At 43.7% G+C, this 18,472-nt stretch overlaps 1 protein-coding gene and 1 long non-coding RNA gene across 2 annotated transcripts in view; one reads left to right on the top strand and one right to left on the bottom strand.

Annotated features, from left to right (window-relative positions):
• LOC149326640 (uncharacterized) overlaps positions 1–18,472 on the top strand; it is a 233,227-nt gene that overhangs the window by 136,997 nt on the left and 77,758 nt on the right. The window lies entirely within an intron of this gene.
• The window catches only part of LOC149326641 (uncharacterized), a 61,014-nt gene that overhangs the window by 8,252 nt on the left and 34,290 nt on the right, over positions 1–18,472 (bottom strand). The window contains exons 4-5 of the mRNA XM_089563408.1: positions 11,188–11,346; positions 421–506 (exon numbers count right to left, since the gene is read on the bottom strand). Coding sequence (XP_089419534.1) covers positions 421–506; positions 11,188–11,346 — 245 coding nt within the window. The remainder of the gene's footprint in view (positions 1–420; positions 507–11,187; positions 11,347–18,472) is intronic.

Here is an 18,472-nt window from a genome sequence, read left to right as displayed (position 1 = left end):
TATTTTTAACCTGCGGAGAATGTTTAGCTCTGAATTTTATTGCGTTCCATCTTGGGATAGAAATTCTTCGGAAGTCTATTAAGAATCGTTAGGTTTTTTTTCCACTTTGATCATTTCTTCAGGTAGGGATAAAACTGACGCACCTAAAACCGAAGTCGAACAGCTTGCATGCCGTACCCGTGCCAGCTCCTTTGGCTGCTACGCAGTGGAGCAGCTGGGCGTGACTGGTTATTCAAGTGTCTTTGCTGATATTTCCTTTGCTACAAAATTTAAGTTTATTTCCTATTTAATTCGGACCCAAAGCGCCTTGCTACCAACACAATCATCAGCCAAAAAACGTGGGAAGCAGAAAGATGAGAGCCCTAGAAGGGCGGAGGAAAAGAAAAATTGCGAGAGCGTGCACGCTGCACAGATACTCACAAAGTGTTTCGCTCCCATTCCGCTTGATATACGGCATATCCTCCTAAAACTAATGAAATGTTTTCGTGCTTGAACGTGAACTGGCCCTAAAAAGAGACATAAAAATACAGAAAGCTTCGCGATTCCGCCGTTTCTTTTTTTCGCTCATTGCGCCGTTGATGTGATCCTTAAAAAAAAAAGCTCCCCATTTAAGCAAGAAGTGTTTTGAACTCTATTTGAACGTTCTGCGCTACTGCACTGCGGTTTGCTTGCTTGAGCCAGATCTGTGCCGTTTGATGAAATGAACCTCAGCATGGGACTGCCTCATCCATTTTGCACACGAAGTGAAAAGAACTTTGTAACTAAATCAACAATATTCTTGTCTGACTGAAATTCGGCGACAGAGAAAACCTGGTACTTTTTATTCTACGCGGCCTAGCAGATATCGATATTCTTTGTAAGGAACCGAAGTGCAGCGTCTAACATGACATTCTGTGTTTCTGCCGCGCCAGGAGGCAATATTATTTCAATATATAGACGAAAAGGGGTGTCGCATTGATTAGTCACAAGCCGAGCGAGTAATCTTGTAGCCCAGTTTACTGCAAAAAGCATACCAGGTGTTTTAGGGCAGGCGATCACTAATGCTTAAAAACAGGGCTTTTGATGCAAAAAGAACCTTTTCGGCGCCAAAGTAATATCGCTATTGGCGGACGTCAAAAAACAGGCGAATCATGCTAACTTGTAAATTCATTAACTAGGTTCTAATGGACATTTTCTTTTTACTTTTACCGTTAGGTACGTGATTGCAATCGCAGATTTTTAGTCGGCCGTTAGTCATAGCCATGACAGTATACCACAGAACTGACAAGTGCTAAAGATAAATTTTACTCTCAAGATTTACTATCAATTCTTCACTCTAACCCCAACAAATTCTGGCGCATGCTATCTAATAAACCACAAGATCGCCATGTACAACTCCTAGATGCTGATGGAGAACCAATCAAAAGCGATGACTGTGCGACCGCGCTCAACAATTACTTTACGTCAGTTTTTCCGCTGCTAACATTACTGCTAATGAGCACATTCCAGAAATCTCACTCTCAGAAATGCCTAAAATCGAAATTAACCCTGATGGTGTATCAAAGCTTATTGCCTCACTGAAAATATCTACATCTGCCGGCTGCGATCAAATTAACAGTAAGCTACTAAAAAATACCATTTCATTGTCTAGCCAGGTACTGCATCTAATTTTTGCGCAATCCTTAGATACCGGGGTTGTCCCCGACGATTGGAAAAAAGCTCAAATTACACCCATATTTAAAGCGGATGACCGCACGTGCCCTAACAACTATCGTCCCATTTCCCTCACTAGTATACCGTCTAAACTACTTGAGCACATTATTTTTTCCAATCTTATGACCCACCTAGAATCAATGAACTTTTTCTATCCGAATCAGCACGGCTTCCGCAAGCAGCTGTCATGTGAGACCCAGCTCGCCGAATTCACCCACGACATTCTACAATACTTAGATAACCTTGTCCAGATCGACGCTATCTTCCTCGACTTTTCAAAAGCATTTGATCGTGTTTCCCATAATCTTCTTCTTTTTAAGTTGTCATCGCTCGGCATTCCACAAACTTTGCTCTCCTGGCTAGAGCACTTCCTTAAAGGACGTAAGCAGTTCACCTGTGTTAATAACTGTCGCTCAGCTTTTACCGACGTAACATCCGGCGTACCTCAAGGTGCAGGCTTATCACCTCTTTTATTCCTCATCTACATCAATGACCTACCGATTAACATAAAATCCACGCTACGTTTATTCGCAGATGACTGCGTAATTTACAGCCCCATCCACGGCGCTAGCGCCATTGCCGCTCTTCAACAGGATCTAACCACTATCTCAGCGTGGTGTGACAAATGGCACATGCCTCTTAATCTAAATAAATGCCAATCCATATCATTCTCCCGCAAAAACACACTTATTGATAGCACTTACAACATAAAATCAGTCGCCGTCACCAGAACATCATCTTATAAATACCTAGGAGTACACATCACATCATCGCTGTCATGGACAACACACATTCAGACCATCTGTTCCAAAGCATCACACACACTTGGTTTTCTCCGGCGCAATCTAAAATCTGCATCACCTGAAGTAAAAAAGTTGGCATATATAACATTCGTACGTCCTAAATTGGAGTACGCGTCATCTGTCTGGCATCCATCACAATCGTATCTCATCTCAGACCTTGAAGCCATTCAAAATCGCGCCGCCCGTTTCATTACATCGCAGTACTCAAGAAATACCAGCGTAACATTACTAAAACGATCCCTCGGCCTTCAAACACTAGCAACTCGCCGTGTTATTTCCCGTCTATGCCTCTTTCACTCTTTCTTTTATCGCTCACCAAGACATTTGTTGCTGCAGCCACCCCCACGTACGTCATCCCGCCTAAACCACAGTAACCCAATCGCACGCATTAAAACCCGCACCTCCGCAATGAGCAGTTCATTTTTTCCCGACTCCATAGTGCTCTGGAATGGCCTTCCCGACAACATAATAACATGCTCCTATCGCCGCCTTTTCCGCGAGAAACTGGCTAATTACTTCTCTTAAACATATTCATACTGCGACACCGAAGTGCCAACTGTTCCTTGTTTTCTTTTTGTATGTTTATTTCTTGCTTTTAGTTTGTATATTATTGTACTCTTTTTGTACCCCGTGTATTTTTCCCCCTTTCTTTCTTTTGTGTGTTCTCTGCCACTACCCTCCAACCTGTATGTACGCCCCCCCCCCCCTTATGTAATGCCTTCGGGCCTTTAAGGGACAAATAAATGAAATGAAATGATAAATGAAATATCAGTTTTTAGAATTTCGAAAACTCGATTAGCCTGCCCGCTGTGGCTCGACAAAATTTGGCAAATTTGACTAGTAACGAGCACTGGATGGGTTTATTGGCATACGTGCTTTCCGAAAGTGCATGTAATTTGGCAACAAGTAGTCAAATTTTGGCGAGCACAGCGGCTAGGGTAATCGTGTTTTCGGTATTTTAAAATCTGGTATCGCTTTTACTAACGGCTGGCTACAAATATCTATTGGATAAGTGGCTATCGGTAATAATTAAAAAGTTAACTATTCGAATTCAGTTGATCGCATTGCTAGTCAGCATGGTTCACGTGTTCTTTGCATAATAAAAAAACCGGCGCAGCATGAACGAAACGAGGACAAGAGAGAACACACACGACAGGACAAGCGCTGCACTTCCAATTGATAGTTTATTGAAAAACTAAAGCTTATGTACAGTCCTACTGACTGACTATGACTACTGACTATGTACAGTCCTATTGTACAGTCCTCTTTGACGTCCACCAATACTCGTGTTATTGTGCCCCGCAAAAAGCTTCTCTTTACCTAAAACCATATTTTTTAAGAATTAGTGGTCAGCTTTCTTGAAACACCTTGTAGAATTCGAAGGTGAGCCGCGTGTTCAGTTCCATTTTTCTGCCAGTATCTGTAAGCGTATTCGTTTCAGGGATCCGTTCCCAGAAACTGCGCTGAAATCGGCCCGCGTTAGCGACAGCTGTACCCCCCTTCCTAGCCGTTTGTAGCTTATGAAAGGTCCTTTCCAGTTAAACTAGCGTTTTAGTTATTAGAATTCGGTGATATGTTAGTATGGGCGAACTCATTTTGCACTAGTATCCCTTTAAGATATATAAGCTCTGACTACCAATTAATACTACTAGGAAAGCTAATGTAGCTGTCATAACAAGCAGGGCCATGGAAAAAAAAAGAATTAGTCAGCTTCAGTGGAGCAGGGGTAATTGGCCCAGTATAGCAAATAGATGGTTTCAGTCTGGTCCCTTGCAGGACAGGCCTTTGCCAGTACGTTTTCAACATAGGGCTCTCTGTAGCCGTTCAAGCATTGTATACGAGACAGACAGACTCATAGTCTAAGAGCACTTGCTGCTGGGCTAGTTGGTTTTGGTTCATATTTGAAAATGGCGCTTCGTCCTGTTACCTACCTATGTGCCTGTTTTTTTGCGCCTAAAACCTGTTCAGACAGACTCAACACCATTTTTTAAAGCAGGTGGCCTGGTGAGTCACAAAACGCCGTACACAAGTCTGTGCCTCGGCAAAAACCATGCGCCATAAAGAGCCTGCCGAAAGTCTGAACAAGGGGAGCGTAAGTGATTGCATGGAGAGTATAAAAATGGGTACATAAGCGATTAGAAAGGTAATTTCAAATATTCCTCTCAAGACAAAAATAAGGCGCAACAACACGAACGCTTTATTCAAATAAAAATTCGCAAATGCAGGTACATTCAACATAGCGGACGGACCAAAACTGGAACGGCAACAAGCTTATCAGAGGAAGTTTCAACAACAAAGCAGAAAGCGTGTGAAAAAGGCGAGAACACTCGTCACCGTGAAAGTACCGTCACACGGGTAGCACAGAAATTCTGCAAAAGCGAGTAAAATTGAATCAAAAATCCAGTTACTCCCATATCGTGGCAAAGTACTACTCTACCCACAGAGTGGCTGAGTGGTTAGGTCATTCCGTTCTTCAGCCGCAGGAACCGTATGCAATCGCGGCCGCGGCAGCCTCGTTTCGACTGAGGCGAAGTGTAAACGGCGCGCGTGTGCTGTGTGAAGTCAGCGCAGGTTAAAGAAAGATCCCCACGTCGTCACAATTAGTGGCGACCTCTTCACTAAGGCATCCCTCGTCGCCCATGCGTCTCTTTAGGACGTTAAAAACTACCATTTGCAGTCCATAAACGCCCACTTTAGTGAACGGACTCCACCGCAATCCTTCAGCGAAAACACTTGCTTTATCTTCTAGTCAAATGGATGGAACATTATTTCAGTGATAACTTGCTTTTCCTACGTGCGGCGCCTCGAGAATTGTTCTCTTCTCTATTCGGCGCATGACCAAAACATTCATTCTGTTAACATTTGTAATCGCGGTGTCTGCAGTTCTCACAGAGGTCAACCGCAAACATTGATCAGCTGGAACAGTTTCTTGTGCAAGACCAGAGCTTCACGATTACGTCGTGCATCTTTAGGGCGATAGATCTACTAGATGCATCTCCTGGATGTGCATATGTGCTTTAGCAGCAGCCTTTGGCCGGAGCCATCCCCGAAATTTCTCTTGGTCGATTTGGAACGAAATCGTTGTCCAACTATAACTGATCGTTCTCGACAAGACGGTTGCCTGCTCCAAATTCAGCCCGGCTCATTAGCGAAAGTTTGGCCCGGAACACCCCCGAAATTTCACCTGGGCCGATTAATTATTTATTTTTCGTTTCTTTATTTTCTAAATTTATTCATTGGATGGGCAATACCAGGCACTGTCCGTGGGGCAGGACAAAAAGAGGTAATTAGTCTCCTGACGACGCCCTGGTCCCAGTGGGCTCAACAGCAACGGTTACAACATACATGTAGACAGTACACATACAATTGCATATAAATACCAGCGCAAAACAGCAGGACAAACGACGAAGAACGAAGACACACAAGCGCTGACCTCCAACTGACGTTTAATGGGTGAAAAATAGGCTTAAATACTGGTTACAAACAACAAAAAAGAAAGAGAATATCTTTGCTTGTCACTTCTTCAAGAAGCACAACTCCGCATCTGACAAGGCGATTGAAGGCGCGCTGACACAATTATCTTGCAGCCCGGCTATCTCAGCAGCCTCCTTGATATCCCGCACTATCTGGTCCGAGTGCCTGCCGATTACTGAACAGCTGGTCAAGTCCGGAGTCCCTGTAGTTCGGTCTTTGATGATGCATTTCCGCCGGTGCAGCGCCAGATTGCCTGTACCTGTCTCGAATGTCCTGTAGCGGTGTTCTTTCAGCCGCTCATTCAGCAACGACCCATCTGGCCGACGTAAACCTTGCCGCATGAAAGGGGAATGGTGTACACCACACCCTCCACATATTCGACGAAGGGGTTCTGGGGTGGTGAGCGTCGGCGGTGTAACACGGCACAATTTGGCCTTGGTTTTTTTATGACAGTGAACGTTCTACGCAAACTGTGACCAGTTTAGATAGTGTCTAACAAATCCACTGTAATTGCTGGATACTTCAGAGAATATGAACGCAGATAATTTCTTCCATAGCTTCCATAGCAGATAGCTTCTTCCTCCCCAAAATGGTGATGTCTTGACAAGGTCCTCAACCTCTTCTTCATATGCATGGGTTACCCCGACAGGCAACAAAATACTCGATGTAGCATTCATAACTGACACTATTACTTGATAAAACATTTGTTCCGAAATTGTCGAAGGTTCAGAAGTGCAGTTTCTGCGAGCTGGCAACCATTCAAGTTGACTCCACAGAGCAAAACACAAAAGTGCAGTGTCCACCTGCGATTTTCCCGATTGTCAAAGTGTGTTCCCGTGCCCTCTCGTTGAAGCATTGCTCCGTTTGTTCGATGTAATCGGCCGCAAGTCAAAGAAATTGCGTAGCTAACCCTAACTTTGCACTCGGTGCGTCTGATCGTTTGTTTCTTCGTGCAGGACTGACATTTCCGCCGACGCATCAGAGGACGCGAACTAGGAAGCTTGCAGGGGCAGAATAAAGCATATAAACTGACGTCTAATTTCGCATGAATCTTGTTAACGTTGTGCGCAATCATATGTATGTACAAGCATTGGATGGTCAGGATGTGTCGCTTTTTTTTTTTCAATGCTTTAAGCTACTTTCTTCCTTCCAGTGCTCTCAACCTTTTGCACCCGGCTTTTGGAAACTCCTGAAATCGGATGCTAACGGTATCTCGAGCCAGCGAGGCCAATTGCTGTTGTAAACTGGCTTCCATCAAATGTTCGAAGCTCTTTATATGGCTGCCGCCTCAAGACTGCTGGATGCGATGGCTATATTTAACTGCTTCAGATAAGCGCTGTTGAGCAGAAAAAGAGTGTTCTTCTGTCTGCTGTTGTACGTCCGTCATACATGGGTTCTCGAAAAATTTAGAAGTAGATCCCAAAAAGCTCTATCTTGTTGTGGCCTGGAAACCTACAGATGAACCTTAGCGCTCCAAAAAAACGGTGAAAACCTCGAAGATCTTGCTGGTGATCTCGTTACACTTGCCCGGCGTGATGTATTCAAATATCATCAGTAAGCTGTTACGTACGTGAATATTTTTAGTACTGACAGGCGGGTGAGTTTCTCCTCCGGCTGGTACATATCGCACAAGACCCGTGCGAAGGAGAAGGCAATAGAAATGCCAGATTTTTGCATGTGGAACTGATCCTTCAACCAGATTGCGGTTTGCTCTAGGTAAAACCAGAGGAAGGCCAAAAACAGATCAGTGATCCTAGATAGGCATTCAGAAAGCTAACATCTCCTGAGCAATTAATTCGTTCTTGGACAACGACAAGGAGGCGTTCATGCGCGATACTGTTGTACAGGTCTTCGACACCGATGGCAAAATTAGTGGTTGTCCCACTAGCACCCTATACATGCGTTCGTCTACAACTTTTCATGAACTGCTTACAGCAAGGGGGCGGATGCGGGTCGAAGTGCTTAGGTGGCATTGTGATAAGTGGTCACTTGTGGTAGCCAAGTGCTCTTCCGAGACACGATGTTTCTATAGAACAGTTTGGTTTGTGCGTTTTTGCTCGTGAAGAAGACTTCGAACAATTAACCTTAAGCATTGTGAGCGGGTTATCTGTGGGATGTCTGATGCGTTCACGGTCAAAATTTTTGGCCATACTAAATGGTTCTTTCTCTTGATTACTAGGAACAGATCTGAAATGCTTCTCAATTTCAGCTTGAACTTTTTCCTGGAAGGTGGGACGACGAATGTTCCTTCTGTGTCAACTTCTAACTGGGTCTGCCCATCGTCTCTCAGGCAGCCCACCAGGTTCTTGAACGGAGCTCTGGTTCTTGTGGTCGTACCCTAGTATCCATGTAAGCAGGCCGCACTACCGCCCGGTTCCTATTTTTTCTCCTGGAACGACGAGAACGCTCCTGAGCATGGCTAGCACATGTCGGCGAGACGAAAAAAGCTGATGGAAGAACTTGGACTATTCCTTAGGGCGGTGTTCAATGCGCCGAGATGGATGGTTCCAACAAGACTTTGAATTTGCTGTTGGAAGCGAGCTTCTGGGTGGCTGTCATTTTTAGGCTGCTCCATAATTTTTTCCACAAACATTTGGTGGTTTTCGGCGCCAGTGTCATGTAGTCTTGATATCGGCGCCTACTTTTGGAGTGGTAGATGCCTGCGCGACAATTCTGCCGCAAGAAAGGAAAAGTGCCTTTAAAGATGCGGGCCTTGTTGGTGTAAGTGGACACCAGTTTGTATACCGTTAAATGTGTAAATAAACTCCTCAGATCCGAACTGCGATGCCAAATTATACGCTGAAACTTTAAAAATTCGAAAAAAATCAAATCACTTTTTGTTGTAAAATGTTTGTTTCATTTCACAGTTCAGAATCATCTATTGGCGGAAATATCTTACTGAACACAGACTTCTCAACAGTCCTACAGTGGAAGCTCCCTGCATGGTACGTGTGTTAAAGCTTCAAACATTTGACATCGACTTTACTGTCACATTTCTCGTCACGTGCGCTTACTTCCTTTGGGCAATGAGCAAAAAATATTTATTTTTCTTCCAGAATGGCAGTGTAGTCAATCTCGCTGAAATTCAAAAATGAATTCCAGAGAAGAATGTCGGATATTTTGGACACACAGAGCGCACAAAAATAAAATAATACACCACAGCCCCTGCGCAGGAACAGTTTAGACCCCAGTAAACTTTGGCTAGCGGGCGGAAACTTTTACACAGTAAACGTTAGGAGTTATCGCGCAAAAAAGCGGTCTCCTTCATGTAGGGCGCTAGGCATGTATCGGTTAGGCGATACCGGGGCGCTCTGCAGAAATTATTTGCGACGTTATGAGCAAGCCTAGAGGGAGGCGCTCATATCAAGATTACAGGACACTGGCGTCAGGAAGCAGTCTTCTTCAGTTCAACTAACAGCCAACCGCAGTCTACTTCAGGGAGGAATTCTACGCGCAGAAATCTGGCATTTGTATTGGGTGCTTTGTGGTACCGGCCTTCTGCTAAATCTACCTGTCAATCATGAACGAAAAAATCGACAAGAAACTAACCCGTCTGCCACTAATAAATGTATGCAGGTATGTAGAAGAAGACTTCCTGGTTACCTTAGATGATATGTCGGACAACTAGAATGGGATAACCAGCAACAGTATCGAGGTGCTCACCGTTTTATTAGGAGTCCTAAAATTCCTATGTCCTAAGAAGAGGTCATAGGAAAAAGTAGAACCGGACGCAACACAACGCTGAACTAACAACTGGCATTTATTTGGCGCGATGCGCCTTTAAATACACGTGAGGGAAATAAAAAAAATGACGACAACCACCGCAATGAGCACTCACATGCACCAGGAACCTTGGAAGACATTAATGGCTTAGTTATACAGTTCATGAAAAGAAATTTCTTTCCCGATAACTATATCGTCGTGGCACTAACACAGCAATCACCATATTTTTTGATCTCTGTGGCCTCTATTATTTCACGACACACCTGGTCTTTGTTCCTTGCAACAACTCGCCACCGTTCGAACTGTGGGGTGCATTTGCAATCACGCTAATGGATGCGAAGATTCCTAGAATCTGCGTTATAAACATTGTTTCGGGGCTGCTGAGGCATCATGGTGAGGTGCAACGCAAAAGAAACAAGGACGGCATAGACACAAAAGAAACAAGACGAGCGCTTGTCCTGTTTCCTTTGCACTGCTCCTCAATGATGACTGACCGGGTGGCCCACACGGAGGTACCAATCGCTGCCTGAGTCTATCATCTAGGCACTGCCGTGTCTGGCCAATATAGAAACGGCATAAAAAAGTCTATCATACAAAACCAACTCACCCAATAGTCCCTGCATCCACCAAGAAGTTTCCAAGCGACTACAATACAAAGTTTTAGTACGTCAGCACTAAAACTTGCAATCTCTGATTTCGCCGATGTTTGCCTGCCCGAAGCCTCTGGTGGGGTTCAAATATTGATGTTTAAGCCGTAAAAACAGGACAAAACAACAAGATAGGCAGAAAGAGGTGCTTCGTCCTGTTTTCTGCCTTTGTGTCTTTTGTTCTGTGTTTTGGTGTCTTCAAAATTAAGAATGTACCAAAACCAGGTAGCCCAACAGCAAGCTGTCTTATCTCTGGCAGGAGGCCCATCCAACAGTGGCAGGTCGGTCACCTGCCACAAGCTTTACGGCCAACTATGCAATGCACTTCGCGGCCGTGAGTTTGTTTCGACCCGTGGCAGCGCGATCGAACATATGAGCTTCCCTGGCTACTGTATTAAAGTACTACGTCATCGCCGCAGCCGAACAGCCTGCATTGTCAACTTGCAGTTGCTCGCGCTGTGCTTTGGATGTCGTCATCTTTATCGACTTCCATCCGTGCACAATGAATCCAGGACACCGCTGCCACGTTGCCCTCAAAAACCGATCCTCAAATCCAATCTGAAGTCGAATTGAAAACCGAAATGAGAGCGACCATAATTCGTATTTGACCTAACCGCGCTAAATCATCCGTCAAAACAGCTGTCAGCAATGCTTGAATTTTACGTGGCCCAGAGGCTATTAACCCAAATACAATTTATGCCCGAACTCTGCAACAGCCTCAGGAAGTAGGCCAGCAGTATGTATTAAATGAAATAAATAATTTTTTCGATGACATAATGGCAACTAGGCCATTACGTCCTATTGACTACATGGTACCGCAGTGTTTAGTTCAAATAATTGCTGCTTACCATTCCTTTCATGGCCTCCAAGGGGGCCGTCATGTTACAGTGGCTCTCCCAGAAGATGAAGGGTGCACTGCCCGGTTCTGCAGTGTAAAATACTCGCATGAATTGGGGCTGTGCGACTTGCTTATCGCCTGGAAACAGCAGCTGTCCGTCGAGGTACACCTGGAAGATTTAGAAAAAAAATGACGGTCCGTTAGAGTAGTTCGGTCAACTATGAATTAGCTGTGCTAGCAGTTCGGTTTTCCCTTCTCTTCTGGTATTCAATCTAGTGTTGCCGGGTGGCAGTTGTTTGGTTAATGTTCACAAATGCGGAATTGGCCATTCCCTCCCGTTACAGACTCCGAGTTTTCCTACCATTCCTGGCGCAGTGGAGAAGCGGTGAAGCCAAGGTGCGCCACAGCTCTTTCATGGCACAAGCTGCCATCGGTGGGACTTCGGTTACTTGGTTTAGGGTGCGACCCCGATTGTCTCTATATATTCTGACGAAGGCCATTCTACGGTCGAAATGTCCATAAATCATTTCAAATGTTCGTCTACGTTTATACTACTACTGACCCCTGACGGCGCCAAGAGTTCTGTTCTCGCTTTATATATATATTGTAACGTATATTGTATATTGTATTGCCACCTAGTATTGCCAGGTGGCGCATACGAAGTAGGGCGACGACGACGAAGTAGGGCTCGCGCCGTTTGGAGTCTGTCGCTGTTGTTGCCCCAGCTTGCCTGGCCTTCCCTTTCGTGCCTACTAATAAACCCCCCTTCGTCAGCAAGTACGTTACAATATATATATATATATATATATATATATATATATATATATATATATATATATATATATATATATATATGTTGGCTTCTGTCATATTTATAACGAGCCCCTCATTACCCTTCCCTTGTTTGCTTAATTGCTTAGCGAGGGCCTCGATTCTGGCAGCCTTGACGCCATAGGAAGCATAAGAGGGTTCTCACGCAGCTTCCACCCTCTCCGTTCGATGACGTTCTACGTCACACCTGCGGTAACTCAGGACGTTCTACGTCCGCCGCTTATGAACGTGGGTGGCGCTGATGAACACTCTCAAGGTTAGGTTACTTGTAAACATAAATACCCCCGAAAGCAGAACTGACAGCCGTCGCCGTAGCTCAGAGGTAGAGCACCGGACGCGTAATTCGGAGGTCGTGGGTTCGGATCCCACCGGCGGCATGTGGTTGTTTTTTCTTCTGCTTTTTTTTCTTCTGCTTTTCTAATCAATTATCTTTAAGCAATAACATATTCAGTAATATTCTAAATTGATCAACACCACAAAATAAACAAATAAAAAAAAATCCCCTGTGCCCCTTGGTTTCTGTGGCTGTTGGCTTCTGTCATATATATATATATATATATATATATATATATTATCAAATCCTCTGTAGCCGTATGGCTGCGCTTGGGTGGATGCCAATGAGTAATTACTCCCTTAATATATATATATAAATATATATATATATATAAAAACGTAATTCGGTTGACACACGGTAGAAAAACCTGGTCGAAACGTTGGAATAAAGTTGTTGTTTTTCTACCGTGTGTCAACCGAATTACGTTTATGGTCTACCTGATCCATCCTCCGATCTTCACACCCTTATATATATATATATATATATATATATATATATATATATATATATATATATATATATATATATATATATATATATATATATATATATATATATATATATAGTTAAAACGTAGACCAACGTTTGAAACACTTGATACAATTTATTGACGTTTCGACCGTGGAACGGCCTTCGTCAGAATGTCTGATTTGAAAGGGATGGTACAATATATGTAGGTATGAACAACGCACGGGATAATTGACCCAAAAAAATCGATAAAAGCATCAATAAAAGCATCAGGCACATGGCTAGAAAACGATAAATGAATCACAGTGTGAATCACAAGACGATAAATGAATCACAATGCACACTAGCTACTTTGCTAAATTTAGTCTATCTTCTGTGTTAGCTACATATCAAGAACATCATTATGTACTTCGCTTATAATCAGTGCTAAGATGAAAAGTCACCATCTTGAACAGCGAGAATGAAGAAGCAACAAGTTACACGTGATCAACGACACACATGGAGGCGATGAAAAGCATAATCAGTAGAAAAAATATCCATTACCAAATCGAGAAAAGAAACCGATGGCAAACACAGTACACTGACCAAAAAGCGAAATATTTTGGCATTAAGAGGGTATGGAACTCAATTTTCCTGTGCTTTCATTTCAACCTGAAGACACTGTATTGAACTTAAGATAAGGTAAGAGTCCGTAATTTCCCGGTCATAATTAGTTCTAAATCCCGATTCCAGAATGGTAGCAGAAATCTGATCAAATGAGTGACCGGTGAGTTGGACATGCCTTGATAGCGGTAAGTTTGGTAGAGCTTGAACGTGGGCTTTGTGGTTGTTGAAGCGTAATCTAAAGGGGGTTTCAGTCTGACCTATATATTGCAGATTACATACGGTACACTGCAGCAGGTAGATGACATTTGCAGTATCGTAGTTGAAATCTCCGCGAATGCTTAAACGAAAGAGTGAACCGGTGCTATTGACGCTACAAGATGTGGTCATGTGGAGACATACTTTACAGCGACTCTTGTTACATGGATGGACCCTTACGGGTTCGGGGGAATTGGTCTTTGACGATGTTAGTATATCGCGTAGGTTTTTTGACCTTCTGTAAACTACTTTGCGTGGCTCTACAAATATATTCTTCAGGCGATCACTTTGCATAAGAATGTTATAGTGCTTATTTAGGATTGTTGAAATTTTTGAAGCAGATGCAGAATGGGTCAAGACAAGGTTGGTTGTACTTTGTATAGTTGTACTTTGGGCACCTTACTGAAACTTATATTGCAGTTAAATAATTTTGAATTTGATGGCAGACATTATGTCCAGACAAGTGATACTTCAATGGGCACGCGTATAGGCCCAAATTATGAAAACATATTTATAGGGATGCTTGAAAACAAATTTTTGGAAAGCCGGTTTTTAGTACCATTTTGCTATATTTTTTTTGTTTGGCCCCATGGCGAAGCCGAACTCCTATCATTTATTGCCGATTTCAACAGCGTCCATCCTTCGATATCATTTTTCCATACGTATTCTAGATCTACAATAAATTTTCTTGACGTCACAGTCTCACCTCACGAAGACTGCTTAACTGCAACAGTGTACCGTAAACCTACTGACCGCCAAGAGTATCTGCACTTTGATAGTAGCCATGTGAAGCACGTTGAAACCAGCATCCCCTACAGTCAAGTGGTCCCCTTCAAACGCATCTGCTCTGAACAATCTGAGTTTGAACGCAACTGCACTACACTTCGTAACTCGCTGACTAAGCAGAATTACCCACCACAACTAATGGATGACGCCATAAAGCGTGCTGATACACTACTACTCCGAACGATTCTACTTGCCAAAGATAAGCCAACAGTTCAGCATTTTCATACCAACATTGCCTTGACCCATTCTGCATTTACTCCAACAATTTCGACAATCCTAAATAAGCACTATAACATTCTTATGCAAAGTGATCGTCTGAAGAACATATTTTTAGAGCCACCAGAAGTAGTTTACAGAAGGTCAAAAAAACTACGCGATATACATCATCAAAGACCAATTCCCCCAAACCCGTAGGCTGCCATCCATGTAACAAGAGTCGCTGTAAAGTATATCTGCACATGACCACATCTCATAGCGTCAATAGCACCGGTTCACTCTTTCGTTTAAGCATTCGCGGTGATTTAAACTGCGATACTGCAAATGTCATCTACCTGCTGCAGTGTACCGTATGTAATCTGCAATATATAGGTCAGACAAACCCCCTTTAGATTACGCTTCAACAACCACAGAGCCCACGTTCAAGCCCTAACAAACTTACCGCTATCAAGGCATGTCCAACTCACCGATCACTCATTTGATCAGATTTCTGCTACCATTCTGGAATCATGACCGGGAAATTAGGGAGTCTTACCTTATCTATAAGTTCAATACAGTGTCTTCAGGTTTAAATGAAAGCACAGGAAAATTGAGTTTCATACCCTCTTCATGCCAAAATATTTCGCTTTTGGGTCAGTGTACTGTCTTTGCCATCAGTTTTTTTTCTGGATTTGGTAATAGATATTTTTTCTACTGATTCTGCTTTTCATCGACTCCATGTGTATCGTTGATCACATGTAACTTGTTGCTTCTTCATTCTCGCTGTTCAAGATGGTGACTTTTCATCTTAGCACTGATTATAAGCGAAGTACATAATGATGTTCTTGATATGTAGCTAACACAGAAGATAGACTAAATTTCGCAAAGTAGCTGTTGTGCATTGTGATTCATTTATCGTCTTGTGATTCACACTGTGATTCATTTATCGTTTTCTAGCCATGTGCCTGATGCTTTTATTGATGCTTTTGTCGATTTTTTTGGGTCAATTATCCCGTGCGTTGTTCATACCTACATATATTGTACCATCCCTTTCAAATCAGACATTCTGACGAAGGCCGTCACACGGTCGCAACGTCAATAAATTGTTTCAAGCGTTTCAAACGTTGGTCTACGTTTTCACTACTACATACCGTGCCGAGATTTCTTTTCTGGCTGGATTATATATATATATATATTGATACATGCATTCGAAGAAGAGACAGAAGTAGCGCATGCGCTAGAAGAGGAAGAAGTTAGTTGGCTCTCTCGCGCGCGCTCGAACCACGAGGGGACCGCCGCAGGTTTTTCGTCTCTGCGCGGGTGTTCTTTTTGGCGTTGCACGCTAAAATCCAGCTAAATATATAATCCAGCTAAAAAAGAAATCTCGGCACGGTATATATATATATATATATATATATATATATATATATATATATATATATAAGAAGGGGGTGAAGATCGGATGGATCTGGTAGAACATAAACGTAATTCGCTTGACACGCGGTAGAAAAACAACAAAGTTGTTTTTCTACCGTGTGTCAGCAGAATTACGTTTATATATATATATTGAAAAAAGTTGCATGAGCACGGTTAGAAATATACGCGAAAATATAAGAAGACGTTGGTAGCTTAGAACAATTTAGTGACGTTTCGGCCGCGGGACCGGCCTTCGTCGGAAAAACGAAGGCCGGTCCCGCGGCCGAAACATCATTCAATTCTTCTAAGCTCCGAACGTCTTTTCAGACACATACAAACTGCTTGCTTTCAACTGATTTCATTTTGATGCGAAAAATAATTTTATACTCATGGCAATCACCTGCGCATGCTTACAAGAACATTACCAACGAGTGATAGCTGGCACGTTCTTTCATACAACCTGCATGCCCGATGTAAGATAGCATGCAAGCATGAGGGATGTCAAAGAGACAATGGAGCGTTCGTGCACTGCGGTAACAAAGAAGCCAGCCACTTCAACCGACTTCTGCAACAGTATTGCCGGCGGTGAAAACAAGTCCGTTTTCTACAACATGGTTTCGATTGGCTACCAAAAGCACGTTTCCTCGCAGCTGATGGCCAGCGTCCCAATTTTGAGCATTTTAAAGAGATTTGCTGTTTTTCGTCCTACAACAGATTTCACCTTCCCGGAATGATTGCGCACGTTCCCGTGAGGCGCAACTTTCCACTCAGATTTCCTGCGCAAGGTGTGTTGCTGGGCGAGTTGGTTGGGGTACATCTTGAGAAAAACAGCGCTTGCAGACAAATGACCAGAACAAGAAGGACACACAACTGCGCTGTTGTGTGTCCTTCTTGTTCTGGTCCTTTGTCCGCAAGCGCCGTTTTTCTCCAGATTTCCTGTGCTGATACACAACTTCAGCCTCTCGCTCCCCCATCCTGAGAAAATGAATGGCCTTCATGGACGTTCAGTACTTCCGCGACTCTCCCCCGTACTAAGCCGCCTTGTGAAAATAACGGTCCATCTGCCACTAGGAACGCTTCTGTGGCTGTTTATGACAGCAATAGCCACACAACGAGACACAGCAGCCCTGAACCGTCAGGAAATAAGCAACCACCTTAGCCCCCAGTTCGAATCGGAACAGATACTTTAGCGCAAAGCCAATTCTCGTCAACGAACCCTACGTCCAACACACCGTTGTCAAGGAGTGTGCCTTCTCCTCACCAAATGGGTGGAAAAACAACACCTGCAGCAGTCCCGGGTAGGGCAACACTTGTTGTTGGGCTAGTTGGTAATACATACTTCTGAAGGAACCAGCGCACAAAACACAACGGACAAGAAAAAGGTGGTACACGACGGACAGGAGCGCTCCTGTCCGTCGTGTACCACCTTTTTCTTGTCCGTTGTGTTTTGTGCGCTGGTTCCTTCAGTCCCGGGTAGGTCCTCTACTGCCCCCAATACTCATCACGCAGCAAAACTGGTCGGCCTGCAAAAAAGGCAAATCTGTCGCGGCCTCTGAATGTCACGAGTACAAACTCCGCGGCATCAACTTCAAAGCTTCCCGGTCTGATTTACAGCAGTGACTAGCAACGTCATTTTCCGGTAACAGTGCTCCTACACACTACTCTCCGATTTCTAAAGCTCGGAAAAATGGCCGATAAACGTTGCTGCCATCTTAAGGACCTGCTTAGCTTCGTCCATCGCCCCGGAAGGCCTTCGCGTAACTGTAAAACCAGCTATATCAGAAATGTCCCGCAAGAATATAGCTCGGTGGAATACAATACTAGAGACCGTGTTGCTTGAACTAAGCCTTTATTAGAACAAAAAGTAACTGCGCAAAAGGACGGGACAAGAGAAAGAGAACCACACGGGACAAACGCAGACTGACAACTGATTTATTCCACCAACTCCTCTTTCCTTCAGCAGCAAAGCGCATGCGCACCACCCACAAAAACAAAAAACAGAAGCGACACTCATCTTGTGGAATCAAGGAACTCGACCTCCTTGCGGTACAGGTGTACTGAAGCATCGCTAATGCACTTATCAGGCCCTAACCTCGCGATTTCCAAGGCCTCGATAATTTCTCGTCCTTTCTTATACCTCGAGCGTCCGATAATCTTAGTCCTATCGAAAAGCGGATTACAATCTTTGTCATCATGCTTGCAAGTGTGACAATGCTTAGGCAGATGCTGCCCCCTTGAATCTTCTAAGGAATTTGCGTGCTCTAATAATCTAATGTTGACGCAGCGGCCAGTTTGCCCTACGTAGAACCTACCACAACTCAGGGGAATCTGATAAATTACATTGCATGTACACTGTACGAAATTATTCCTGTGGTTAATGCCACACTCAACCTTCTTTTGCTTA

Source organism: Amblyomma mixtum, chromosome 10 (assembly GCF_055824585.1).
Source record: "Amblyomma mixtum isolate Tamu chromosome 10, ASM5582458v1, whole genome shotgun sequence".
Taxonomy (NCBI): domain Eukaryota; kingdom Metazoa; phylum Arthropoda; class Arachnida; order Ixodida; family Ixodidae; genus Amblyomma; species Amblyomma mixtum.
The sequence above is the reverse complement of the archived record's forward strand: the minus strand, read 5'-3'. Positions and strand labels throughout refer to the sequence as shown.